The sequence below is a fragment of the Eublepharis macularius genome, chromosome 5, assembly GCF_028583425.1.
Source record: "Eublepharis macularius isolate TG4126 chromosome 5, MPM_Emac_v1.0, whole genome shotgun sequence".
NCBI lineage: Eukaryota > Metazoa > Chordata > Lepidosauria > Squamata > Eublepharidae > Eublepharis > Eublepharis macularius.
The window spans coordinates 124,585,089-124,612,485 of record NC_072794.1 but is presented as its reverse complement, the minus strand read 5'-3'; the positions used below and the strand labels follow the sequence as shown (position 1 = coordinate 124,612,485).

The 27,397-nt window shown below is 40.8% G+C and overlaps 1 protein-coding gene across 2 annotated transcripts in view; it reads right to left on the bottom strand.

Annotated features, from left to right (window-relative positions):
* The window catches only part of LRIG2 (leucine rich repeats and immunoglobulin like domains 2), a 91,425-nt gene that overhangs the window by 23,937 nt on the left and 40,091 nt on the right, over positions 1–27,397 (bottom strand). The window contains exons 1-8 of one of the 2 annotated variants that reach the window (XM_054979645.1): positions 15,591–15,662; positions 13,854–13,942; positions 12,911–12,985; positions 12,127–12,261; positions 10,967–11,110; positions 6,842–6,985; positions 4,869–5,012; positions 4,479–4,622 (exon numbers count right to left, since the gene is read on the bottom strand). In XM_054979645.1, coding sequence (XP_054835620.1) covers positions 4,479–4,622; positions 4,869–5,012; positions 6,842–6,985; positions 10,967–11,110; positions 12,127–12,261; positions 12,911–12,981 — 782 coding nt within the window. In that variant the 5' untranslated portion in view covers positions 12,982–12,985; positions 13,854–13,942; positions 15,591–15,662. Of the gene's footprint in view, positions 1–4,478; positions 4,623–4,868; positions 5,013–6,841; positions 6,986–10,966; positions 11,111–12,126; positions 12,262–12,910; positions 12,986–13,853; positions 13,943–15,590; positions 15,663–27,397 lie in introns of those variants that run through there. The other variant, XM_054979643.1, reaches the window with a different exon arrangement.

The window sequence follows — 27,397 nt, the reverse complement described above, 5'->3', positions numbered from 1 at the left end:
TCCATGTGCATTCCACTGCTATAAATCTGGCTTCCACATCTCTAGTCATTAGCTTTGGCTGTAGCTCCTCTCTTATGTATAATACCACTCCCCTTTTTTTCTTTTTTGAGGCCGCTACAAACTCGTTGCCCAACTTACCCAATTTAAGATATTTTACATCCTGATTTCTAATATGGGTCTCTTGCAAGCACACAATATCACATTTTTGTTTTAATAGCCAGTGGAAAATACTTTTTCTCTTATGAGGTGAATTAAGTCCATTTACATTCCAAGATAATACTTTACACTCCATATTCATAGCCCTGTTGTTGGTAAGTCTTTTTCATTGTCCCTCATAAACTTTTCCATCTCAAATTCAGATCTGATGCGCTTTTTCACTCCTCCGAATTCAAAGGATATCCCTTCCGGTAATTCCCATCTGTATCTTACTTTCATGTCCTTCAAATTCTGGACTAAGACTGTGTATTTTTTCCGATCAAGCAGCACCGATCTGGGTAACTCTTTCATGATGATAATCGTCTTGCCATCAACTATCAATGGATCTTGAAACTGCTTACTCACTATCATTTCTCTTGAATTCCTTGTCGTAAATTGCACAATCACATCCCTTGGTAATTTCCTCTGGGTCGCAAATCTGGAATTTATTCGATACACCACATCAAGGATAGCCACAACCTCCTCCTCCTCCTTTCCCAGGTATTCAGCTAACACCTCTATAACCTGTTCTTGTGCTGTCTTTCCATCTATCTCCGGCAAACCTCGAAACCTCAGCTGCTTCTCCATGTACTTACTCTCCGCAACTGCCATCCTTCCCCTCATCGCTCTCATATCCGTTCGTTGCATCTCTGTGAGATTCTCCACCGCCTTCTCGACAACATTAACTTTTTGCTGCGCTTCCTGCAAGTCATTTTGTATTGTTTCCATTCCCTTCTTTACTTCTGCCAGTTCATTTTTTACTGTCTCTTTGACATCTTTAACTTCCCTCACCAACTCCTGTTTTGTCTCCTTCAATTCCTTTAACATTTCAAAAAATTTTTTATCCAGGTTCTCTATAGCCGTTTGCCACTCTTTTTTCGACATCGTGGGGCTTGGTTTACCTCGCTCCCACGAGTCTGCACGTTTCCTTAACTCTGTGGCGTTTAAGTTAGTATCCCTTTAAATTAATTTAAATGCCCCGATTCTTAAAAAAAAACGAAAGATGTTTAAAAAATCCAAAATGTCGGGCGTCTTTTCTCTATGGTTTTTCTATAGTCTTTTTGTAATCCAAAATGTCCTACTTCCGCTCCTGTTGAAGTCAAAGTCCTTCCCTTTTCAAAAATGGCGATTCCCTTCTTCCTGTCCTCCAATAAGGGCCATCTCTCTCCAGCAGCTCTATCACTATGACACACTTCCTGTTTCCCGTCTCTCCACTGCAGCTCTCGCGATGATAGAAATTTTCTCACAGCCTGCTATCGCTTTCTGACCACAGGTATGAAAAACAATTATCCAATTTCTTTAATAACTTCGTTTAACTTAGTCCTTTTTCTAAACTATTTCTTGCCGAGTCTTCCCCTCATTATAATCCATCTGTTGCAGTTTAAAAGTTCACTTTAAAAGTTCGTTACTTTAAGCAATCCATCCCGATTCGATTGATAGTGATCTTTACCTTTTCAAGCATCTTTCTGGGTTGTAATCACTGCTTCGATCTCAAATTCTTTTCTACCTTCTTTTCCCCTGTTGAAGCTTGGGCATGTAGGTCTTATGCCAGCCGCACTGGCCCCGGTTCTGCCGCAGAGATTTTAGCCGACCTGTCTTAGGGTGGGACCTCAAGGGACGAGAGTCCTTAGCACAGAACCCCCCCTCGCCCGAGATCAACGCGCCCTGAGGTTCTTGAGCGTTCTTTGCCTGTTCTCCGCCTGAGAGCAGGTGGCCGTGGGCTAGTTGTGCCCCGCCGGCCGCTGAAACGGCAGCCCGGTCAGCTCTGCACTTAGAGCTGCGTTAGACCTCCATGGATCCCAAACCGGAAGTCCATTTTTAAAGATTTATCTCTATCCCACTTCTCTGCCTGAAACCCGACCTTCTGCGGTAGCTTATGTGAAACATTACATATAAGGGCCACCTGTCTGGACTTCAAAATCATCAGATTTCTGGATCATTTGGTACTATCAGAGCAGGGACAAATAACCCTCAAAACCCAAAGAAGAACCTTATTGAGCAGACCTATGCAGCTTGCTCATTATGCTTGGTTCACAAGCAACAAGTCCGGAAATATGCAATTAATGCTGACTTTTATATAAATGTTGCAATAGTGCAAAGTGCAAATAAATAACATGTAATGAATACAATAAATATAGTTAATACAATTCAGTTGTCCAAGTCATAATATAAATGTCCGAAACAGACCCACAATGGGGATATACTAAAGAGGAAGTCACAAGGCAGTCTTATGGTGGTGGCTCAAGTCCAATGAGATGTAAAATCCACAGGTGCCTGTACTCCTCACTATCCGGTTTTCTCCCCTTGTTTGGCTTACTTCATTATGCTTGGTTAGCTATGAATGCTTAAGATTGTATTAAACACTTTCACCCCAAAGTCTGGGAAACAACAAGCAATCCTAAACCAAGAATCATGCTTATGAAATACCCAACATCAGTTAAGATTCCAAAGTCCACTAATTTAGTGCTCCTTTTTCAAGCGATTCATTAAAAGCTTGTCCTACGGCTAACAGAAATGACAATTATGTTGCGTTCTATGAAGACAATATCTATTTTGGCATGCTCTAAAGAAATTGACAGATTTAAAGGCATTTTCATACACTTTCAATGTACTTTGCAACTGGATTTTACTGCGTGAAATGGCAAATGATAACTAAGGTGCATTGAAAGTGGTTTGAAAGTGAATTATTCAATGTGTGAGAAGGCATCTTTAAGGTTACATATGCTAAAACAAAACAGAAAATGGTCAAAGTCTGCAAATAAAATCAAAGAATGCTACACTGATTGTGCTGTTCCCTCCAAATTGCACAAAAGTGAACTTGGTTTGACTTGAACACGATGCACGAAATTATTCACATTAAATTTCGCCTTTTAATTTAAATCTGCTACTTATCTTGTTCTCTTTGATTACCAAAAACAAGTAGTTGCACGCTTTCAATTCTGTCTTAACATTTGAAAATTCAATTTCTTTCAGCTATTTCCTCTTTGTGGAACATAGTGTTTTTCAAAATTTTCAGCAATTTTACGCTCAAAATCTTTTATCACTTCCATAATTCTTCCACAAGTCTCCATCTTATCAAACTGCTGAAAGCCTGACCAGAGGGTACCTGGTTTACTGTAGCTACAGATTATGTTCCTAGTAAGGTAGATGAAAGTTGTCATTATACATTCTGCTATCTCTACATTTATTTAGCATTTACTCAAATAATTCACTCAAACTATTTCCCACCAAATCTTTGCTGTTTAGCCTTTTAAGTGCTGATTCAAAGCAACAACACAATATCCAATCCACTAAAAATAATGGACTGAACTGAAACTGACTAGGCCAGGGCCCCCCCAATGTGGTATCTGTGGGTGCCATGGCGCCAGTCAACATCTTTCTTGGTACTCATCAAATATTTTTTAAAAAGTGGGTTGGGACATGTGGGGCCTCTGCCCAGCAGGGCTTCTGATTAACCATGTTATTTCATTAGCTGAGCAGATTAAATCAACGTTGTTTTAGCTGCAGCTGCTGCCAGAGTGTTGGTTTTATTTTCTCTCAACTCCTCCTTTTTAAAATTACCCCTCTTCTTCCCTACACTTTGGCTTCCTTTGTGTGTATTGTTCACCTCCTGCAGCAGCCACTTTCAACTGCATTCACCTCCCCACCCCCATGTCAGAATTCCAAAGGCGCCCACAAGGTCAGAAAGTCTGGGGAGCCTTGGACTAGGCCTAAGGTAAATTTACAAACGCTTTCTCAATATTTCCATTATTACTAAACTCTTAACGCAAAGTTCTTACTATTAGAAAATGTACAAAGCGATGTCCTGCCTTGAGAACCACATGTTACAGGACTCATGAGAGCAGGCTCTTTTCAGATAAAGTTACACAAGGGTGAACATAGAAAAGCTGTGTTCCTGCTCAGGGACAATGCAGGCACTAACAAATCTCAACACAAACTTACGTAACCCATAGCAACCTAAATTGCAATTGTTCTGCTTGCAAGAAGGGAACTCAAAAGATGATCTTTCCAAAAGATGACTGCTCTTGTACAAGAAAAAAAGCAATTGTGTATGTGCTGCACTATAAAACTGGACACTTGGAAAATAGTAATTTCTAGGCAATATTGCCTGGCTACTTCTTACACAGAGCTAGTACCTTGTACCATTTTAAATAAGCAGTAATCAGACAAGACAGAGATCTTTCTAATGGCATAAGAATATTGCAGCTCTCTATTGGGAGACTGAAATTATAATTTCTCTAGGTGAAATTCTTCATTTTTTCCTCTAAATTATGTGCACTTACAAAGTTTGCAGATTTGAAAGTCCCTTAAAGACACCATCCGCTATGTGACTGACTCTGTTGTCACTCAAGTTTAGCCTCGCCAATAAATTTAGTCCAACAAAAGCAGATTCATCCAGGCGGGTCAATTGGTTGTATGAGAGATCTCTGAAATAAAACATACACAATAAAGAGAATTTAAAAAACCAATGGGATCAGAATGTGGAAATGTGAGGGCACCAGAAAAATCAGTTTTATTCTAGAAGAAGAAAAGGAAGTTTGTTCAAGACAACTGCACAATATTCTCTATCCAGGATTCAAGAAAATCACTATTGCTACTATAATTTTACTTCAGTTTATTATGAAAAAAGTCCAGTTGCAAAAAAGAAAAAGAAAAAAAAGTCTAATACTCACAGTTCTGAAAGCTTTTGGCAGAACTCCCATGCATCTGGACTGATCTTGTTAATGGCATTCTGGCTGACATAGAGCTGCTGTAATGTCCTCAAACCATACAGCCAGCCCTTGTTTACTTCAGTTAGGTTATTGTGCTCCAGGTCTCTGGAGAAACAAAGGAAATGTTTTATACAACGCTTCCAATGAATACTACAGCATTTTTTATGAGGACTAAAAAGTAATTTACAAATACTAAGACCTTTAAACACAGAAGCCACATACAAGAAATTGTTAACTAGAAGAGCAACAGCCAACAGCAGAAGTGTTCAGTGTTTCTTTTCAATGTTGTCATTCTAGGCTTTAGAGAACCCAAGCCTTTGTTCTTTGAAAACTCAGAAGTTACATACAGGTGCTGAACATAAGCACACTCTCCAGCAAAACAACAAGCCAGTATGGCTCAATATAATCAGCACTAGACTTATGTTCAAATTCCAACTTAGCCAGTATCAGAGCTATTCACATCTTTCTCTCATTTCTGTAAACTAGAAATACCAGCAACCAATTTCACAACATAGTTTGGGGCATTAATAAGGTAAGGACAGTAAGCAACCAGCACTGTACTCTATTCCACTGTTTACAGTATTATCCTACTCTTGCCACACTTCTACTTATACAATTCCATTTTCTGCACTGGTTATGATACATCACATCTGACAGAGTGCTGTTTCTAATTTTTGTAATCCTAGTCATATTGCATTGTTTATTGAATGTTTCATGCTATTTGACCTCATTGTTTTACACTGTGTAATCTGCCTTGGCTATCATCAAGACAGATGGGCTATAAAGAAAATAAATGAACAAAAATAAATGTTACGTAGAAAGTAATTAAGAAGAGAACTTACTGCTAACTGAAAACCCAAAATTCCCATGTTCCCTTTGTAAGCTGCATAAACTAAATACTTTTTTTAAAAAAATTAAAATTTTATTTGAAAGTAAAGAAAAACTATAAACAAAGACAATAAAGAATGGATAAAATAATATAAGCAAGATATATAACAATACTCAAAAACAATAAAAACAGAATACATAACATCCTATTATACTACAAAACTACTTCTCCTCTCCATCTCTTTACTTACATAAACTCAATAGTTATAATCAAAGTTTTAAATTGTTAATTGTACAGTCGGTCTACTTTAATAACAGCTATTCTTAGTTTTTCTTAATTTTCAGCTATGTAATCAAAAAAGTATTTTCATTTTTTCTGGAATTCTAAGATTGGTCTATTATGTATATAAGAAGTTAATGTGGCCATAGATGCATATTCATACAATTTGTTCATCCACTCAGTTACATCTGGGCAAGATTCTGTCTTCCATCTTGCTGCATATATTTCTCCTGCTAACGTCACCATATATTTAAAAAGTTCACTTTGTGTTTTTAGAATATTACTAGGTTAAACATTTAATAACATTTTTGGGAGTCAGCTCAAAGTGAAACTTTAGTATCTTTTGCATCTCTTCATGTATTTTTGTCCAATATTTTCTTGCCTTCTTACACATCCACCACACAACAGAATGTTGCATCAGTATATTGACATTTCCAACACCTTCTGCTGCAATCCTTATATAATATAACTAAATACTAATTCTTGTTATACCCATAATACACTACAGCAATAATAATTAATTTTAGGAATCAAAATAAGAAAGGATTGTACGATTCTATGAAATGCTAGTACCAACTTCTATACTAGGGATGTTAACTTGTTCTAGGACAGAAACTAGCAGAGGGGGATGAGCAGAGGTCTCTAGTTCTGTGCTTTCTCGTTAAAATTGTGTTGCTAGTTTCCTAGTACAATGTGAAGACAAAAACTCCAATGAAACGATGAGGAACCATAACTACAGTTACAAGTCAACCCAATTTCATCAGTCTACGAAGCACTGTATCATTCAGGATCTTTAATGAAGAGATCAAAACAACGAAGTACTTACAGTTCTTCCATATTATCCAATCCAAACAAAGCACCATCCATCAGCCTGCTAATCCCATTGCGCTGCATTTTTAGTGACTTTAAGGAGTCCAAGCCTTGGAAGGTAAGGCTTTCGATTACTTTAATTCGGTTTCTTTTGAGTTCTCTAAGAAAAGCCCAAAAACATATTTTAAGTATTTTTTGGTGTAATCAAGAGATTGCCTATATTTCTTCTATGCTTCTTCTTCTAAGGGACAAATAGTATTACAATTTTTACCTGATGTGAAGGATGTCATAATCTGCTATCCAACAAAGGCAATTCAACAAATGAACAAAGGTCAGATGCAAGTGACATCAAAATCCTACATGCTACTGAAAGATGCCTATTATTTCCTCTATGCTACTGCTTCTAAGGGACAAATACTATTTCAATTCGGACCTAATGTGGACATCATAATTAGCTAATCAACAAAGGCAGTTCAACAACAACTGAACAACTGGATTCTAATGACATCAACAATTCATACTCTACTGAAAAATAGACATAAATCTCTAATGAGCATTAAAACAATAAACTTGACCTCAAATGACTCTATACCTAGTGTGATCAGTCCTCGTTATTTTCTCCTCATAAGAATCTTGTGAGATGCAACTAGTACTGAAGAAAGAAAAGTCTTATTGTCTTTTATATGTTCTTCCTAAGGGTTTTTAGAGTGTTGTCTTTGGTAGAAAGAATGCTATAACTACATAAAGTCATACTTGTAAAATTAATCAATATGTTTTTTTTTAAATTTAAATCTTTTTACACCTTGATTTTAAAGATTATTCAACTAAAACAATGTATCATCAACTTGTACATATGACATTTACTAAGAGTTTCAGGTGAGTAGCTGTGTTGATCTACAGAAGAACAGCAAGATTTGAGTCCAGTAGCACTCTGAAGACCAACAAGATTTTTACCTTGAAGACCAACAAAATACCCAGTATCTGAAGAAGGGACCACTGACTCTTGAAACCATATGCCCTGAAAGTCTTGCTGGTCTTTAAGGTGCTACTGGACTCGAATCTTACTTTTGAAGGGGATGCTCTGAACACCTCTACCTGAACAGCAGCTCTGTGTACATATTTGTTGTTGTTATTTATTATTTATTTAAAACATTCATTAGCTGCCCTTCTGCTTTGCAGGAACTCAAGGTGGCTTACAGTATGAATAAAATAAGAATCATAAAATGAATAAAAAAACCCAAAGTTTAAAGGCACAGTATAAGACTGCCATTAAATAAAGATGCAAAGCAAATTAAAAGCAGTCCTAAATAAAAAAAAAATCTTAAGCTGCCTCCTGTGGACTAGCAGTTATGGGGTGAGGCACAGCTCCCTGGGAATGCTATACCAGAATCACAGGATTGCCACCAAAAAGTATGGTAACGGTAATGGACTGATTTATCTATACCTCATTAGAGCTTCAGAACTATCCAGTATAGACATTTAATTCACAAATCCTGGATAGACCCAGAGTTTCAGATAAGGTCTGAAAACAAAGATCTCTCTTTAGAGAATCTGCTTCTCAATACACATTATTAAGACTTCCTTAGATTTTAAATCTTTATTTTTTATTGAAATAATCACTAATATTTTTAATTGAGCAAGATACTAAAATATAAATACATATTAAAATAACTCTAACGAAGAACTTGTGCATGCAATAAAAAGTCAAAAAGAGTCCAGTAGCACCTTTAAGACTAACCAATTTTATTGCAGCATAAGCTTTCGAGAATCAAGTTCTCTTCGTCAGATGCATGATACAAACTGGTCAAATACAGAAGAGGAGGGGGGAGAGGGGAGAGAAGGAGAGGAGGGACAAGATGCAATTAGGGGGGAGGCAACCAAAACATTCCTTTGCTAGTAAATGTAAACATCTCCTTTTGGTGTGTAGTCAGTTTGCCGTGTTAGTTTGCAGCAGTAAAAGCATCCAATTTCTATGTAGTATAAGCCCTTGATAACCACAGCTCTCCCTGCCAGATGCAACAATGTCCTTCTGCTCTGTACATTGGACAAACCAGCCAACCTCTACGCAAAAGAATAAATAGACACAAATCTGACATTAGAAATGGAAACGTCCAAAAACCAGTGGGAGAACACTTCAATCTACCAGGACATTCCACCAAAGACTTAAAGGTCGCTGTGGTTCAACAGAAACCTTTCAAAACCAAAATCCAACAGGAGGCTGCTGAATTGGAATTCATATGCAAATTTGACGCTGTCAAGCAGGGACTGAATAGAGACTATGAATGGTTATCACATTATCACAGGTAACAGATTTCCTTTACAGCGGCGTGGTCTGGGGGAGCTCAGTGACGCCTGGTGTGGGCTTTCGGGGACCACGGTTCTCTTTGTCAGATGCATCTAGCAGGGAGAGCTGTGGTTATCGAGGGCTTATACTACATAGAAATTGGATGCTTTTACTGCTGCAAACTAACACGGCAAACTGACTACACACCAAAGGGAGATGTTTACATTTACTAGCAAAGGAATGTTTTGGTTGCCTCCCCCCTAATTGCATCTTGTCCCTCCTCTCCTTCTCTCCCCCCTCCTCTTCTGTATTTGACCAGTTTGTATCATGCATCTGACGAAGAGAACTTGATTCTCGAAAGCTTATGCTGCAATAAAATTGGTTAGTCTTAAAGGTGCTACTGGACTCTTTTTGATTTTGCTACTACAGACTAACACGGCTAACTCCTCTGGATCTTTGGCAATAAAAAGTAAATCTCTTTTATATTTCTCAATCAAAACTATGAATGATTTAAAATTCGATCATTCTTAGTCTACAATGACATGTGTTGGAATTTTATAAACACATAGACATATACATTTCTCACCCAAAACCTTCTGCTAGAGATTTCCTTTGTCAAAATTCTAGTTTATCTTGGTAACATCCTTTTATACTAAATGACATTTGCTATATATAAAGACATCCTTAAGATCTTTTATATATGATAATAATATAAAAATGTGATTGGCTTTATATTTAGTTGATTAGTTATTTAGCTGACTGTGTGTGTGGTACCCTCAAGTCATAGCTGACTTATGGTGACCGCCCCCGGTGTGGTTTTCACGGCAAGAGACTATCAGAGGTGGTTTGCCATTGCCTGCCTCTGCAACCTTGGTCTTCACTGGAAGTCTGCCATCCAATTACTGACCAACGCTGACCCTGCTTAGCTTCTGAGATGTGACGAGATCAGGTTTACTAGGACCATCCAGGTCAGAGCACTTAGCTGATCAATTTACAAGTTTTGCTAAAGCCAATTTATGATGCCATTATGTACCTGCATAGCTAAGACGCTTTAAAAGATGTGTAAAAAACTACTACAAGCTAGATAAACAGATTACATTTAGTCTTTTTTAGCAATTAAAGAACCATTTATCTACTCTTATTCCAACTACCTTTAACTGACTGCCAAAGATAAAAGAACATGTGTAATTTTCCACAACCTGCTAATGCACTGTATTAAAGATCACACATGGGTATAACTAGAGTATATATGATCAAACTCATATCTCTAGGACAGAACCTCTCTTGTGTACCCACCAGATTAGTTGATGGGACAGTAAGGAGGGCCCCTCCCCATGATCTTAATTCCAAAGCAGGAAAATACAGAAGAATACAGTCCTTTGGATACCCCAGTCCCAAGCCATGCAGAGCTGTAAAGGCCAAAACTAACATCCTGAATTGTACTTGGGGGGCAGATTGGCAGCCAGTGTAATTGCTATAATATAGGGGTCACATGCTCCCGATAGCTGTCCCCAACCAACAGTCTAGCTACAGGCAGAATCACTCTGAACCACAACAGCCTGAGGTGACTGTTGTGTCAAGCAGCACTTCCAAGCTGCAAACCTGGCTTTTAAAGACATGTACAACCCCATCTAAGACAGGAGAGATCTTAAGTTCCTCATCTGCTCTTCTACTTATCCAAAAAATCTGTCCTGTAAGGATTCAACAATGCTCTCATTGTATTTCCACACTATTAGTTGGCCAAATGAAAGCTCCATCACTTGCTCTGTTGATATAAATATTAAAACAACCCTTATACTGACTGCAATCAACATATTCAGCGTTAAGTTTCTGAAATCATTGGGTACTGTCACTTACAAGAATTGCACATGATGCAGTCTGAAGGTCTTTGATGGAATCATGTTGATTCGGTTTCTGTTTAGTTTCAAAACAATTAGTGAGCTGGATATATTATCAAAGCAGCCTGCTTCCAGTGTTGCTATTCTATTGTTGCTCAGATTCCTGTAACAGAAAGTTTTTTTTTAATCTTCAAGTGCTAAAATTTGTATTTGACAAACTAAAGGAGAACTTAAAAGGAGCTAATTTTGGTTTCAAAGTTTTTTCCCCAAGCAAAATTCAGCTTTAGAACACAGGAAAGTTATGACAGGTTATTTCCTTAGTAGCTATGGTAAGACCTGATTAAGCAATTAAAAAGAAACACAAGAGACTGCGTACACAGCCTGTTAGATGGCAATTATGCAAGGATGCTGAATCTTTAACTGCTAATGTTCACTTTTGCCACAAGGCATAATGATACTTTTAAAAGCCTGAATGATAGCATAGGACGAACTAAATCAGATAAATTTGTTAGGAAAAAAAGAAGAAAATTTCAAGTTGCTGTCACATACTGAGTAAGCAGTAACAATGCCCCAATGTCTGCTTACAAGATCTTGGCTTATTAAAACTTTTGAATAAGCCCCCCAAGGTGGGACCTGTGGCTGCCATGATACTCACTGACATCTTTCCTGGCACCAATCAAGTGTTTTTAGAAAGTGGGTGGGGCCAGGTGCAGCCACTGACTGACCACTGCAGATTTGATTTACTGTTCAGATTTTTTAAAAGTTGCTTCAGCAGTAGCTGTCACCAAAGCATAAATTGCTTTACTGTATGATTGAAGGTAAGGAGCATGTGTGCAAGATAATATTTTTTAAACAGTATGCTATTTTTAAAAGACACCTTCTTAAACAGAACATCTGCCTGAAATGCTGAATAGTTACTATGAGAGTTATGCATGGCCTCACTCAACTGGCATCTTGTGGTTGACGCTGTCATTTTTTTGGTTGGCTCCAGCACCTGTGGCAGCTTTTTTGTGGTTGTGCCCCCCAGTCAGTGTCAAAATTCCAAAGGTGCCTGCTGGCTGAAAAGGGTTGGGGGACCCCTACTTCAGAATCAGAACAGTTTTATAACCATTTAAATAGTTGCAAGCACTGTTAAAAATAGACTGCAGATTGAATGTGGTGCAGAACTCTCCTACTTACAGGTACTTCAGTTGCATTCGTGGGAATGAAGAGGCTTTGATTTCAGAAATTAAGTTAGAGCTGAGGTCAAGGTTCTCCAAGGAAACATAAAGCTGAAGCTGTTCAGGGATTATCTCTGGGACTCTATTATGTACTCTAAAAACAAAAGAAAGAAGAACCATAAACGCTATCACTAGGCCTCACAGAAGTTCAGCTGCATTATAAGCTATAACTAAAATGTCTTGTGCTGCCATACAAAACATGGCAGCATGTTTTCATCCCACCCCTTACAGAACTCAAGATAGCTTACAGAGGATTCCTGGAAGTCCTCCCATCTCAGCCACCAATCAGACCCAGATCCTGCTTAGCTTTGGTTACTGTATCATGTGTCCCAAAACTATAACCTGTTTTATCTTCACACTGACCGTAATCTGCTCTAAGAGCTAAGTGAAAATCTGAACCCCATTCTACGGCTGAGACTGTCCAAGGTTAGAATTATTCCATTTAGGAAATGTGGTTCCAGAATAGGCTTCCCCATTGACTGTGTGGACTGTTGCCCTGATGGCATGATTAAAAATCAGTTATCACAGGGTGATTTAAACATTTCTGAACACAATGCCTGTTACTAATTGATCTCTCTTTTGTTCTGCTCAGAGGTATTTAATAATCCATTCGAAGACTTGCATGTAGTTTTCAAATATTAATTCATACTTCATTTCCCTTTAACAACTTTCTCACCAGAAGACTTTTCCTACATTATTTAAGATAAACAGTATTTTTTTAAAAAAACTAAATATTTACATACAGCGAGAGAAGTGTGATGTTAGAAGTCAATTCACCAAAGAAGGGAATGTCAGTTAGCTCGTTGTAATTCATCTTCCTGAAAAAGAGATTTCTTTACTAGTGCTATGAAAACACAGGTCAATGAGACAAGTAGAACATTTCACTTGTGTTTAATGAATATTTCAGCTTAGTAAATGACATCTGCAAGAAAGAAAGCTGGAATATTCCTCAAAAGTTAACAGAAGTCTGAATAGTCAAACAATTATAACGAAGAGGAGAGTTGCTTTACTGAAATGAGCAATACCAGTTTTTTTGGTCATCCCAGTTAGGCGGGAAACTCAGGTAGCAAGAGATGACTGAGATAAGGAATAGTAAACATGATTCCTTATATAAAGAACCCGAGGATGAAGCTAAAAGATTACTATTTGAGTGTATTGCCTTTCACAATGATAATTCCTAAAACAGGAGACCAGTAGTACCCTGAAAACTAACATTTATTCCAGCATAAGCTTTGGTTAGCCAGAACTTACTTCATGCATCTGATGAAGAGAGCTCTGGCTCATGAAAACTTGCACTGAAATAACTTATGGTGCAGTAGTCATGGTGTCACCAGAATCCTGTTTTATTTTTAATTTAGATGACAGATGATCTACATGGTAAGGAAATACAGGTAAGCACAGGATCTCCCACTGCTAGATAGATAGGAGAGCTGTATTGTTGGGAGGGGTTCTCAGATGCTTCGCTAATGAGTTAGGGACTATACACTTCACCACTATGTTGCCTTACATACTATCTGTTGGCTTTAAGTATGTGCTTCTATGTGCTACCTGTGTTTCAAGTATGATCCTACTTGGTAATTATATGTTGTCATCAGTCCTAGCATTGCTTATGCTGTTTCAGTATTTCTTCAACCGTGTATTGGATTCTTACTAATGCTATGTCTTTGTAAACTTGTATTTATTTACCTTATGCCATTACTTATGGAAATGTCCTTGATATTGACTGTACCAATCTTGCACTGTAATCCGCCTTGAGTCTCATTGAGAAAGGTGGACTATAAATGACATAAATAAATTCGGCTTAATGAAACTACATAACATGTTAACTGACTTGTTGATTAATAATCCACTAAGATTCTGCAGCCTAAACAATGGCTGTCACTAGTACTTCATTAGGATGTGGCATACCTGCAGCGTCTCAATAAGCAAAACAAGAACTTTCTGCAATTTAGTGCATTGGCATAGATCTGCACATGGTTGGCACTTGGAAATGATAAGAGGTGACCAGTGACCAGTAATCCCTTTCTGTAAAGCACCTCTAAGAAGCTCTTTAGTTCCAAAAGCATCTTTGGCTGCCATTCACTTTGTATACTGGTTAATGCAGCAGCCCACCTACATTGCTAACAGAGTAGTGATATATTGAGTGGCTTGGAAGTCACATGCAGCTCTTTGACATGCCGCCCATGATTCTTCTGAGGACCATTCAGCAGTCTCGCACCGACCCTATGTTTCAGAAAGGTAGGCAACGCTCTTGCCTGGGGAAAACTATAGTTGTCAGTTGGTTCTCATCTTGAAACAGATGCCACTAGAAGAACAGAAAAGCTGCAAGCCTCTCTGAGTTGCAGGCCTCATGCTAGGGATGGAAGTAAATGTGGCTCTTTTTTGAGGGTAATTGTCAATGTGGTTCTCCATGAACCATGGAGTGAGAAGTAATGCCTTAGAGATTTCATTTTCTTTTTTTTAAAAAGCCTTGTATGGTTCCATATTGAGCCACATTGGGCTCTAGAGCCACAGGCTGTTTACCACTGCTTTAACTGATGCTGCTGCTCACAATGCCCACTCTGAACATATATTATATTCAATGACTAAAAGACTTCAGCCAAAGATTTTGCTAGATATTTCCTATTAATATGAGAAGTACAGTCTTTTTCATCTCTACAGCTTCTGGCCGGTCAGTTTACAAGTTCTCCTTTCCTGTTAGAGAAAGATCAAGATAGGTAGCCACGTTAGTCTGTCTGTAGCCATAGAAAAGAGCAAGAGACCAGTAGCACCTATAAAGTCTAACAAAATTTGTGGTAGGGTATGAGCTTTCGCGAGTCACTTCTTCAGATACAGCTAGAATATGAGTCCATCTGTCCTGGAGAGTGGAGTGATTTCAGATGCAGAACGACAATAGCAGGTAAACGACAATAGCTGGTGAATGATAATAGCAGACTTGATTGGATAAGGTGGGGTATGCAGAGGAGTAGTGGGTGTGGAGATATCAGCATTGGTAATAAGACAGGTCTTGATTCAATCCAGGTGGATGCATTGTCTTGAGCTTTGTTACCAGTTGCAATTCAGCACTCTGTCTTTCTAATCTCCCTTTGAAATTCCTCAGCAGAATAACTGCTACTTTTAGGTCAGCAACTGAATGTCCTGGAAGGTTAAAATGTTCCCCCACTGGTTTTTGAATGTTTTGGTTTCTGATGTCAGACTTAGGTCCATTAATTCTTTGTCAAAGGGATTGGCCAGTTTGTCCAATGTAGAAGGTGGAAAGCCATGGCTGACACGTGATGGCATAAATTATATTAAGAGGATGAGCAGGTGTATGAACCTGAGATGGTACAGCTGATGTTGTTGAGTCTATTGATAGGTCAGTTAATAACTGCCTGTCACCATAAAATCCCATAGAACATAATGGCACAGATAGCTTACACTTACACTTCTTGTAGAGCTTGAACAGATGAACCAATGCTCCAGTTAGAGGATAACAAATGATTATGACTTAAGTCTCTGTAGAATAAAAAGAAAATTACAAGTTATTTTGAAGGTCTGACTAGTTCAATAAGTTTAAAATTGGACTAATAAAACAGCTCTCTCTGAAACACTGAGAGAGGCTATTCCAGACTTACAATTGACTTTTGAATCAGATTTGCACCACACATACCAATATTATTCCATATCATGGACTCTAATTATCTATCACCCTTATTCCTTACTTACTACAGACTGACTGTAAGCATGCATTTAAAAGGTTGCAAAAATTCATACAAAACCTCTGCTGACCTCTGCTCCCTACATCTCCCCGCCACCCCCCCCCCCCCGCGCTATAGTCCCTCAAAGGCCTCATCCAGTGCTGCTCCTGGGGAACAGAGAACCCCCCAGAATAGCACAAGGAAGGAGTAGGAGGTCTGCAGCAAGAGGAGGGAATCAATACAAATCACTTTCCCTCCTGGGCAACAGAAGTCTTCAGCTGGATCCAATCCTTAGTTTGCTTTCAACATATAGGGCATGATTCTGACATGTGGATTAAGTATAGCAAGTAACCAGATACTTGAAGAATGTAAGATACAAGGCCCTTGATATCCGAATTGGTCTCAAATTGAAGATTAGGCTATCAGGCATAACTGAAGTTATGTTATGGATCCATATTTATATTGTTCACAGTCGACTATGTTAAGCTATACAAAAAACAAAGACTGAAGTGTGGACTACTTCTGTTTAAGTTTACAGGATAAAGTCTACAGCATAATTCCTCATACATAATTATTTAGAACACTTATAACTGTACCTTTTCTCACAGAAGACTGGGATTCACAGTGAGTAACAGCAAAAAAATAAAAATAATTCCGAAGTCAACAAAATTAAAGCTGTCAAGAAGCTGACCTTGTCTAGTCCGATTATTTGCTTTTCTAAATTTTTGGTTCAGGCTTTGGGCCTAGTCATGCTGCAGGAAGAGAAATCTCTGGAAATTAGCTGTACTTTGAGCTAGCAATCTCAGAGAGATAAGATAAAATACAGGTGCAAGTGAAATTATGGGATCAGCGGGTTTCAAGACGACAGACCAGGATGGCTCTCTACTGCCTTCCATCTCATCTCAAAGAACACTGGAAGCAGCAAGTTGTTTTGAATGCAAACATGTCTCAGCTGCAGAGAAACGTAGTCACATGTTCTAGTAACACCCCGATTGGTGGAGCAGGATCTGGCCATGCTGCAGGCAGCCTGGCATAAAACAAGGATCTTCATCCTATCTTGTGAGCTGTTTGTGGATACTAGCTGCTTATAAGCCACCTTGAGCCTTTGGACCGTCGGAGTTTTGTTGGACTCTGTGGTTTGACCTGACAAGGTAACATCTGTGGTAGGGAATCATGGCCTGTACGGTATTTTAGGATAGTTACATAGTTTTCTTGTTTTCTTGTATATTATTGTAATCTTTTGCACTATTCTTAATAAACTTTGTTGATTATAATTCTGTGGTGTTATTTGGGTTTGGGGGCTTCAATCTAAAACCGGTACCTCAGCCTAATTTGGCTAAAGCTACCAAGTAATTGTTTTGTTGAACTCAGCATGCAGGAGTCGAAACTTTGCAGGGCTGACTCCTTGTTTAACACCCAGTAGAGATGGAGACTTGTTCCTTCGTCTCTAAGCTCAGGGCTAGTCAAGAGGGACTGGTGGTGGCTCCCATTACCTTGAGAGGTGAGGCTTTCGCCCCCTAGTATTGAGTTTTTGCTCTTGATCTCCTCTCCAACCCGCTCCCCCTGAGGACTCAAGTTGTGACAAAAACCATCTAAAAAGAACTTTAAAATTCAAGGCACACACAAAGCAATCATCTTTAGGAGCTGAAGCCTCATCTAAAGAGTTTTGTTTCACAAGCCCTCCTAAGCAGCAAGAAAGATGTAGATCTTCTAATTTCCTATAGAAATAACTTAACTCTGGAACAGCCACAGAAGAAGCCTTCAGACAGCAGCAGAACATACCCTTGCAGGGGTTGGAACAGCCAAAAGGCACTGCTGCACTAACTGAAGCGAATCTGATAATGAAATCATATCCAGAATGGCAGTTTTTTATGTACGAGGATCCATCTCTTAGGGTCATGAATAGCACACTGAATTGGACTCAGAAACTTTTTTTTATTCATTTATTGTTGCGGTCCTTAGACTAAACATATAAAAAGATATACATGCTTAAAATCCACATTTAGATATAATAACAAGAATATAAAACAGTCACATTACAATCTAAATAATGTAAAATTTCCTTAGCCAGAGTACTGCCATACAGCAGCGGGCTACTTGGTAAATAATCTTGGCATCTCAATCAGAAAGAAGAAACTCAAGTCTAGCTTTTTCTGAGACGCCCGGTTTTTTTCAGAACAACAGGGTAATGATCTCACTGCGTGCTGCCTTATAGTATGGGCATATAAAAAAAAAACGTGTTCCATGGTCTCTATCTCCCTTAAGTGACAGATACAGAACCTTTCAGTAAAAGGAATGCTCTTGTACTTGCCTTCAAGTTTGGTAGAAGGAAGGGCAGAGCACCTTGCCAAAGAGAAGGCTCTTCTAAACCATTTTACTTCAAGAGTTGTTAAATAATTTGCCAGTTCTGCAAAGTATTTAATGTTTACCCAAACCTTGGTGTTTTGTAGGCTGGAGCAGTTGGTTTGTTCTATATCGTCAATTCTTTTCTTAACTGGGGTGGGGTTTTTTTTGCGTGCTCCATTTCACAGGATAGGAGCATTTGAGGTGAGAGACAGATTATCAGCACACAACTTTGAACAGTCTTTAACTGGACCTTCGGACGCTTACCGTGAAGGGTCCTTCTCCTCTGAGGAAAGGAGGACATCTTGGGTGATTCCCACCATCCAATCAGGAAAATCACTAATTTTCTTCCTCTTCCTGTCTGGCGTGTGGGACACCCTCTCAAGTTTAGGCGACTCCACAAAGCAGTAACATTGAATTTATCATTCAGCAACTGTCAATACTAGGAGAAAAAACACCTGTTGCGTTAACATGTACTGCGAATAAAGCATAACCCAGAAGAGGTAGAAGAATGAGACAGTAGGGTAGAGGAGGAAGAAGACACGAGGAGGGCAAGATGTCCTCCTTTCCTCAGAGGAGAAGGACCTTTCACAGTAAGTGTTCAAAGGTCCGCTCTTCCTCTGAAACAGAGGACAACTTGGGTGCTCCCAAAGCAGTTTCCACTTTCTGGTTAGGTTGTGGTCTTCGTCCAAGATCATGCTCTACAGAACTTTTCTACTTCAGGTAGCGTCCGCTGAATCATATAGATTTAATTTGTAGCGTCTCATCAAGGTCAAGACTGACAACTATGTCGCTGCCTTGCAGACTTCTTTTACAGAAGTGTTCCTGTGTAGTGCTCTATTGGTAGCAGCGCTCCTCACAGAATGAGCCATTATTCCATTAGGAACCTCAACAATGAGAGCTTTGTGAGCTTCAACGGTGTATGTTTTGCTATTGGCACCTACAGCAGCTGAAGGATTTTCTTCCCCAAATCGAGGGGAGATATATTGATGAACACTAAGTCTGACTTTCTGATTTGTACTGTTTGGGGCAGATAGGCCTTGAGCTTCCTTCTGATGTCTAGGTTGTGTCAGAGCCTTTCCCTAGAATATTTAGGGTACAGGTAGAAATATGGTAGCCTTATCTCTTGCAACCTACAGAATTTGGAATAGACTTTTGGAAGAAAGGTGGAGACAGTACCAAGTATCACCTTATTGTTGTGAAAGATACAGAGTTCAGGTCTGACTGATGGTGTGCGTAGGTCTGAGATTCTTCTGACAGATGTGACCACAATGAGGAAGATGGTCTTCATACTCAGCCTTCTCAGAGGAACATCCTTGACTAGTTCAAATGTTTGGTCAGAGCTATGTAAAATGTCCAGTGCTTCCCTCCGGCCCCACTGAATGAGGACTTTCCAAGATGAATTGTAAATTCTGACCAGGAACTGTTTTCTGGGATGTTAGGAGTCGGCCACCTCTCCAGAATATTCCCATCTTAGGAAGGTTTTCCTTTCTATTTCCACACAGTTAAGCAGAGTGAGTCTAAATGAGAGTGCCAAATCATTCCCTGTTGTAACATGATCGGAGAGGTCAGTAGGATGAGGGGTGCAGATATCACTATCTGTTGGAATGTGGAAAAGCACAGTTTGCAGGGCCACCAAGAGGCAATCACTAGCACTTCGCTCCCTGTTCCTTGATCCTTCTCAAGAGTTTATTACTGGTAAGGGTGGTAACGGGTAGAGGAGGCCTAAAGGCCACTGCAATGTCAGGGCATCTGCTTGTGGGTGGAACAAATCTTGTCAAGTACCTTGGTAGTTGATGGTTGTGTTGGGACGCAAACAGGACCTTGAGGCGTTGTGAAGTGGGATGTTATCCATTAGATGAGATCTTTCTTAAGGGACTGTTCCCCTTGTTGAATGGTCTACCTGCTCAGCCAGTCTGCCTGGATATTGGATATGCCTTTGTGTGTTAAGTTCTGATCAAGGCTGGGTGACCTTCCTCCCAGGTAAGTATCCTTGTTGCCTCTTTGTGCTGCCTCGAGGTCTTGGATCCCCCCTGCTTGTTTACATATGTCTTGTCTGCGACCTTGTCCATACAGATCAGTTCACTATCTGATCTCTGAACTGGAACAGGACCAGACAAATTGCTCACATTTCCAAGACATTGATAGGAAGACGTGACTAACCTGCGATGCTTGCATCTGTAAATATTTGTTGTCCTCAAAGGGTCATGAATCTTTTGATCTGAAGAGGTACCTGAATGGGAAGATCTGTTTTCTCCATGATCTATTGTTAATAAGATCTGAGAAAGGTCCGAAGTGGTCTTGCATGTAGACGATCCCAAGGTATCGCATTATTGTTGGCCACTAGCAAACCCATCAGTTTGAGTAGCGAGAAGTGATTTTGCACTCTGATGACAGTCTTCGCCAGCTGTTTGGTCTTCCGGACCTTTTCTTTGGTGAGGGATAGACAACACTCTTTTGGTGATCATACCCAGGTGTTCCAGCTTTGTAGGAACTGAATGGTGAACTAAGTGTTGTGGTGAGATTTTTTTTTTTACTTGATCTGATCAGGGGATCATCTGGGTACAAGTGAACCTGACTACCTCTCTCTCTGAGACATACGATGGGGTTGATCAGGAGCTTTGTGAACACTCTTGGCGCAGTGGACAGGCCAAAAGAGATGGCTCAGAACTGCCAATTGATTTTTTTTCCCCCACGGAAAATTTTAGGTATTGTTGATAGGCTGTCAGAATTGGTGCATGGAGGTATGCTTCCATGAAATCTGTAAATATCATGTATTCTTCTGGTTGAATGGGCTCTGTGACTGAGTGCAGAGTCTCTATTCAGAAGTGACGCAATTTGATAAACTTGTTCGAAAGTTGAGGTCTAATAATGCCCTCCAGTCCCCATTCTTTTTAGGGACTATGAAGATAGGGTAGACTCCCTCATCCTCTTTCGTTGTGGGGAACATGCTCCACAGCTTGAATGCCCAGAAGGTGTTGGATTACAGTTTGAGTTAAGATTTTGTTTAGGGGAGAGATGACAAAACATTCTGGTGGGTAGCTTTTGAATTGTATGGAATAGCTTTGTGAGACTATTTCTTTTTTTAAAAAAATATTCTTTATTTAATTTTAAAGTTACATAAAGGATCCAAAAAAAAGCTCCAGTAACAAATTCGTGTACAAGACATCATATCATCAATGCATGAATATAGAAAGCCACTACATAGACATTTAATACCTCTTGTTCCTTCAATCTTCCCTTTTAAGCTCTCCAATCAGTTATTTTATTTCAGTGCTTTTTATCCACTTATCCTATTTCTCATTTCATTTCTCATAATTCTTTCTTTTACATATATTAAGTATAAATCACATTTCCAATCCCTTAGATTTTCGCCAGAATAGTTAATCCCTTAATCAGTCCAGGAGTAGAGGATAAGATAGAAAAACAAAATAAAAAAGAGGAGACAAAAGATATAAACGGAAAGATTAATGCGTCTTACTATATATCAATATAACAATACATTTTATATCAATCTACCCTCATTCTTTCATCAGTTTATACAAGCCATCTAACCTTATATACTGGAGTGAGGCTAGAAAAAGAAAACCAAATAAATATATAAAAAACTTTGGCTTAAACAGTAATTTATATTCTAGAGAAGATAAGCTAAAATCTAGGAATAGTTGAAGCACTCCAAAGATCCAGTTATCACATAATCTCAAGTCTTTTAAAAGTAAATATACAGTATCTAACATGTTATAAAACATCTAGGCTTAAAATAAGTATGCATTACATATCATTAAGCATAGAGAGGAGATTTAAATCATAATCTATGCTCCTCCTTCTTTCTCTCTTTCAAAAGACGCTAATAAAACCAGAAGGCTCTAAGGATCTATCCATCCCCCTCCCTGTTATCCCTTCAGAGCACACTAATAGTATAACATGTTAGAAAAGAAGATAGACATAAAGGATTAAGCCTATACTGTTGGATCATAATTTCAGTTTCATTCCGATTTCTTCTTCTTTCTCCCAGTAGAAAGGTGGATCATTTTCTCTTTCACACTAGATAGCCAACAAGAGCTTTTCTTATTTTCTAGCCAGTTCTGGAGGGGGCCAGTAAAAATATTGCTGTTTTTCTGTTCACTTCTCTTCCCGAAGATACGTTGCACAGTTTTTCCATTGTCCAGAAGCAGCATGCTAAGTTTTCTCATCATAGCTCTGGTTGGTTGGCCCTCCCCTCTCTTCTCTATGACTTGCATTTTCAGAATGGGGTATTGGAATGTTCCTCCATCTTGCAAAGTAACTTTTTTTTCATTCCGCTCTAATTTCCTTTCAACTAACTCTGTCCCTTTAGAAATTTTTTCTGTATCATTTTTCACAATGCCTTTATTCACCTCCACTCCAAGGATCTGATCTGCTTTACTTAACAATTTAGCCATCCAATTAACAATTACTTGTAAGCTGGAAAATATTTTCTCCAAAGAAGCCATTTCAGAGTTGCTTGTAGATATTTTGGTAAAACTCTCTTGAAAGTGGTGAAAAGCTTCGCTTAAAGTATTTATGGTTTCGAGAATGTATTGCTTTCCAGTCTCTTCTGGGAGAGTTTTCTTTACAATCACTCCTTCATCTGTTTCCCTCCTCCCAGAACTTGTAGGGGTGGCCGCTTTGCCAGAGGTTAATAAATCACCTCCTAATGAAATTGGTTAGCTCTCATAAAGTCATAAAACAATCTCCTTACTTGGTGGGAAGATTCAGGTCGCTTTGTTCAGTCTTTCAAACGTCTTTGATATGTCTTGCCAAGAATCTGCTTTGTTTATTCGCTAACCAGACTTCGGCTTCCGCATCTTCGTAGCCATATTGGCTTCTTCCCCGGACCTTGCCTTTCAAGCCAGCATGGGGTCTTCCAGGGGGCTGCCGGTCCCCTTGAGCTCCCTTGCCTTGCTCCAGCCTGCCTCCCCTCTCCGTGGGGGGGTCTTGGGGGCCCGAATTCTCAGGTCCCAAGGTACCAGGAAGATCACGACAGAGAGCTCATAACTCAACTGTCATGCCTCACTGCTTCATTTCCCAGAAGTCCCATGAGACTATTTCTAAGGTCCAGGCGTCCACCTGTGTGTCGACCCAGGCTTGATGGTAAGGAGTAGTTGGCCTCTCACAGGGATGGCTTGCAAGCCCTATCTTAGAGAGCTTAGTATCAAGGTCAGATCTCTTTCCATGTGTGAAGAACTGTCTGTTTGATCTTGGGACAAAGTAAGCATTATCCCCCACAATACAGCTGGAAAGCTGGGACTGAGAGGAATGGTTTACCCAAAGCCATATGTTAAGTTCATGGCAGTAGTGAGATTTGAACCAACAGAGTACTGCATCACAGTTCAGTTACTTAATCACTATACTACAAATGGTTTTTTTAAAGGACCCTCCTTATTAAAGGGATGTCTAGATTAACCCCAGGATGGTTGCTTGGAATCCTGCCTAGACCTTAGTAAAGTGTGTTGTGAATAAAATGGCTGAGGGCCAAGGGATTGCCTCTCAGATTGTTTTGAGTGTTTTTGGCAACACTTCTTTTGTCCTCGGTCTCAACCCAGATCTTTCCCAGGGCATCCCCAAATAGCTTGTCTCTCTGAAAGTGGTAAGCCAGGATGATATTTTTAGAATGTAAATCTGCTGGCCATGCTCTTAGTCAAGGGTGCCTACTTGTTACTGCTGCTGAGACCATAGTCCTGGAAGAAAAGGTAAGTGCATCCAGGATGGTGACTGCCTTGAAGGTACTAGCCTTTAAAATTCTGTTTGCCCCTTCAAGGGGGGCATCTATTGGAGTATGGGAGAAGTGGGATCAGTTTTCTGATCCATACTCCTGATGCTCTGGAGGCAATGGAGACAATGACTGTAGCCTTAATAGCCATGGCCGTGGCCTCATGAGCGCTCTTCAGCATGACCTCTCTCTTCTTGTCTAAGATGTCTCTGACTGATCCTTGCCCATCCTCTGACAGGAGCCCAGACGACTGAAGTGTAGCCACTAGAGTGTCGATCGCAGGTACCTGCAACATCTCATAGCAAAGAAAGTTAGTGAGTACAGGTGTTGTTGTTTTTTAACCACATTAAGGAATTGCTTATTGGCTGATGGTTTAGACCACTCAGTCCTGAGCTGTCTCTCAAAATATTCTGGAAATGAGAGGACCTTTTGTCAGGTCTGTTGCCCACAGTCCCTCCATATTGCCATCCTGCCCTGTGTATGTTGCAATAGCCTGTTTCCGTTCTTCCCATCCAGTTCCCTGGACGGCCGAGCTCTTTTCTTTGATGGCTCACCGCAGGGGCCTTGAGACAGCTCCTTCTCTTCCCTCAGGACTGATTGTGCCCAGCTGGATGGGCATGGAAAGTGGGGGGGGGGATTGTGTAGCAGGGTTGATATAAGGTATCATGTACTCAATGCGTCATTCTTAACAAGGGACCTGTGTACAGCCAGATGCCTTTGCTTGCTTCTGTGTAACCTATGGACATATATATGGTGAAGCTACGATACCTTATTAAAACCCTTTTACTCAAGAGAGCTTGGATTTCTTGCTGAAAGGGGTGGGAGTCATCTTCAACATATCCTGTCTTCCACAGACTGACATATTGTTAAGAATCTACCCTTCACCTCCGAACCTGTACCCCAGAGAGAGGGCTACCGGCTTTTTGTCAACTGAGCCACTCGACCTGGGAACGATGGATGCGGAAGACCTTTGCCTCCAACTGGCCCGGCCCCCGGACCCAGTGCTGACAGCTGGATGGACTTCTGTGAGACCGGGGGTGATTCCCTGGAGTGGGGCCACACAGCTATCGTGGTCCTCCCTACCCACCCCGAGACAATGGACCCCTCGGCCGAGGGAGAAGAAAGAGCGGCGCTGCGGGACATTGTTTGTGCGCTACTCCATGGGGACAGGGCTCAGCAGCTATCCGGACCCCCAATTATCAGCTATACCGGAGACACAGCCGGGGCAAGAGGCCGGAGTGGATTATAGTTGGGAGACATTCCAACTCTCCTTGGAAGTGGAGGGCCCAACTAGTGGCGGCCCAGAGTTATGGTGGGATGAGGCCGCGGGCCATTACGTGGAGGCGCATTATGTGGTCCGTGGGAGAGCTCAGTCGCCTGGGAGCCCCCTTTTTTACCCCTGACTGGTTCAAGCTGGGTACCCCCGCAGGAGCTCCGACAGTGGGAACGTGTTTATCCGGAGCAAGGGCTGCCGGAGCCATCGGAGGGTGCAGATCAGCGAAGGGGGACTGTTTGGATGACCTCATGCAACAGGTCCAGGTGCTGCGATATGACCTGCTAGCGGTGACTGGCCTAACAAGGGGCTGGGGGGATAGTGCCTGCAGTGCTCAACGACTCCCCACGAGCTTGGGGACCCCACGAGTTGGTCGAGCTTGCGGACCCTGGATTATTCACTGCAGCACACACACACCCTGGAGGCAGCACAACTGGTGCTGCCAGATGTACAAATACCTGGAGTCGTGGAGTACGCGAGCGAGGGATCCCAAGAGTCCCGTTCCTCCAGCTTGAGTGAGTAGATCTGAAGGGGAAAAGCCTGCTGTGGAATCTCCAGCCAGGAGGTTGGCATAGGCACATTCACTGTGGCGCTGGAGCTGAGGAGATTCCTGGTGTCTTTTCCCACCAAAAGCCTGGGTTGAGGTAACATGCTGACTCCAGATGCAGAGCAGGAGCATGCAGATGCTTCCATCTCCTGCTCAGTAGGGATGGGCCTTTTGAAGCTCTTCTGTGGCTCTGAGGCTGACTTGTAGCCAGGAGACCACACAGACCACGCAGAGGCATGTTGGTGCCGACTTGTTACCAGGAGCACGTACAAGCCAGGAGGCATGTCAGCACTGGTTTCATCAATCCCCACCACGTTCAATGCAAATACTGGAGAGCATTCCTCTCTGTTGTCTACGAAGCTGTCCTCAGAATCCCTGGCATCCATCTTGTAGGCGGATGCTGTGATCCTCTCAGTCAGCCAGGGAGAGTAGTAAGAGACAGGAGAGGACAGCAAGAGGATATGGAGAAACTATGAAAGTTTAAGTCAACAGAGTTTGAAAGACAAAGGAAAGATTAGAGGAAGAGAAGAGCAAAGGAGTAGGAATGGGAAAGTGAAAGTGAAACCGAAATCCTAATAAGAAAATGGCAGAGCTAGTCTGCTACTAGACTGCTCTCCCTGGAGGCAGGAACAGTATTGAAGAGAGGGTGTCCCACATGCCAGACAGGAAGAGGAAGAAAATTAGTTCCTGCCTCCCTGATTGGATGGTGGGAATTACCCAAGATGCCTTCCACCTCAGAGGGAGAACAGTTAGATTGAAAGTTGTCACAAAATATCAGGGGGAATAGACCCTGCAGGTTAAAATGTCCCTTTAACCACATATATATGGATGAAACACAGACCTAGACTTCGACTTTCAAACACACGGTCTTCAATCTCACCCTTGCATTTGACACACACCTAGGAACCTGTAGAATGGTTCTTAGGAACTTAGATTGGACTCTTTCATGTGGTACGAAACTCGTGCTGGGTGGCCCCATAAAGGAACCATATATCACTTGGGCTAAAGTCATGGCCTTAAATAGTTTAAGAGCTTCAGGGACAAACCAACCCCCTTGAGATTGATAAAATTTTGCAGTACTATTTGCCAATCTGTCTCCTTGGTCCGCAGCGTAATTACTATGTTGGAGCTTAGATTCCGAGGCCTACAGACTCAGAAACTAATATGCAACCAATTGCAAAAATAGCAAAATAGGTGTAAGAGGGGAGGGGGGGATGAAACTTGCCCAGGTGGTATTGTGGGGAGCCACACCGGGCTCCCTTCCTTCCCCCCCACCTGCCCCCATTTGTGTACCTTCCCACAGGCTCATTGCAGAGGGTTTACTCATTTTCACCCAGTTTGTAGCTCCCAGGTGGTGGTCAGGCATCTTGCTGTCCGGCCTCAAACGGTCTCAAATTCTTGTGCAAAGTGATTGAGTGGTGGCTAGGCAACTTAAGGGATTCCTGGTTTCAGGCCTAGTTAGGTGACTGAAACATCCTTGGTTACCCAGGTGCATGAGCTGTGCTGAGAAGTAGGAGGAATGTAACCTTTCAGCGGCTTTTGATACTAATGATCACGGTATCATGCTTGACTGCCTTTTGGGGTTGGGACTGGAAGGCATGGTTCTGTGGTGATTTTGGTCCTACCTCAAAAGTAAGTTTCTGAGTGTGGTGCTGGGGA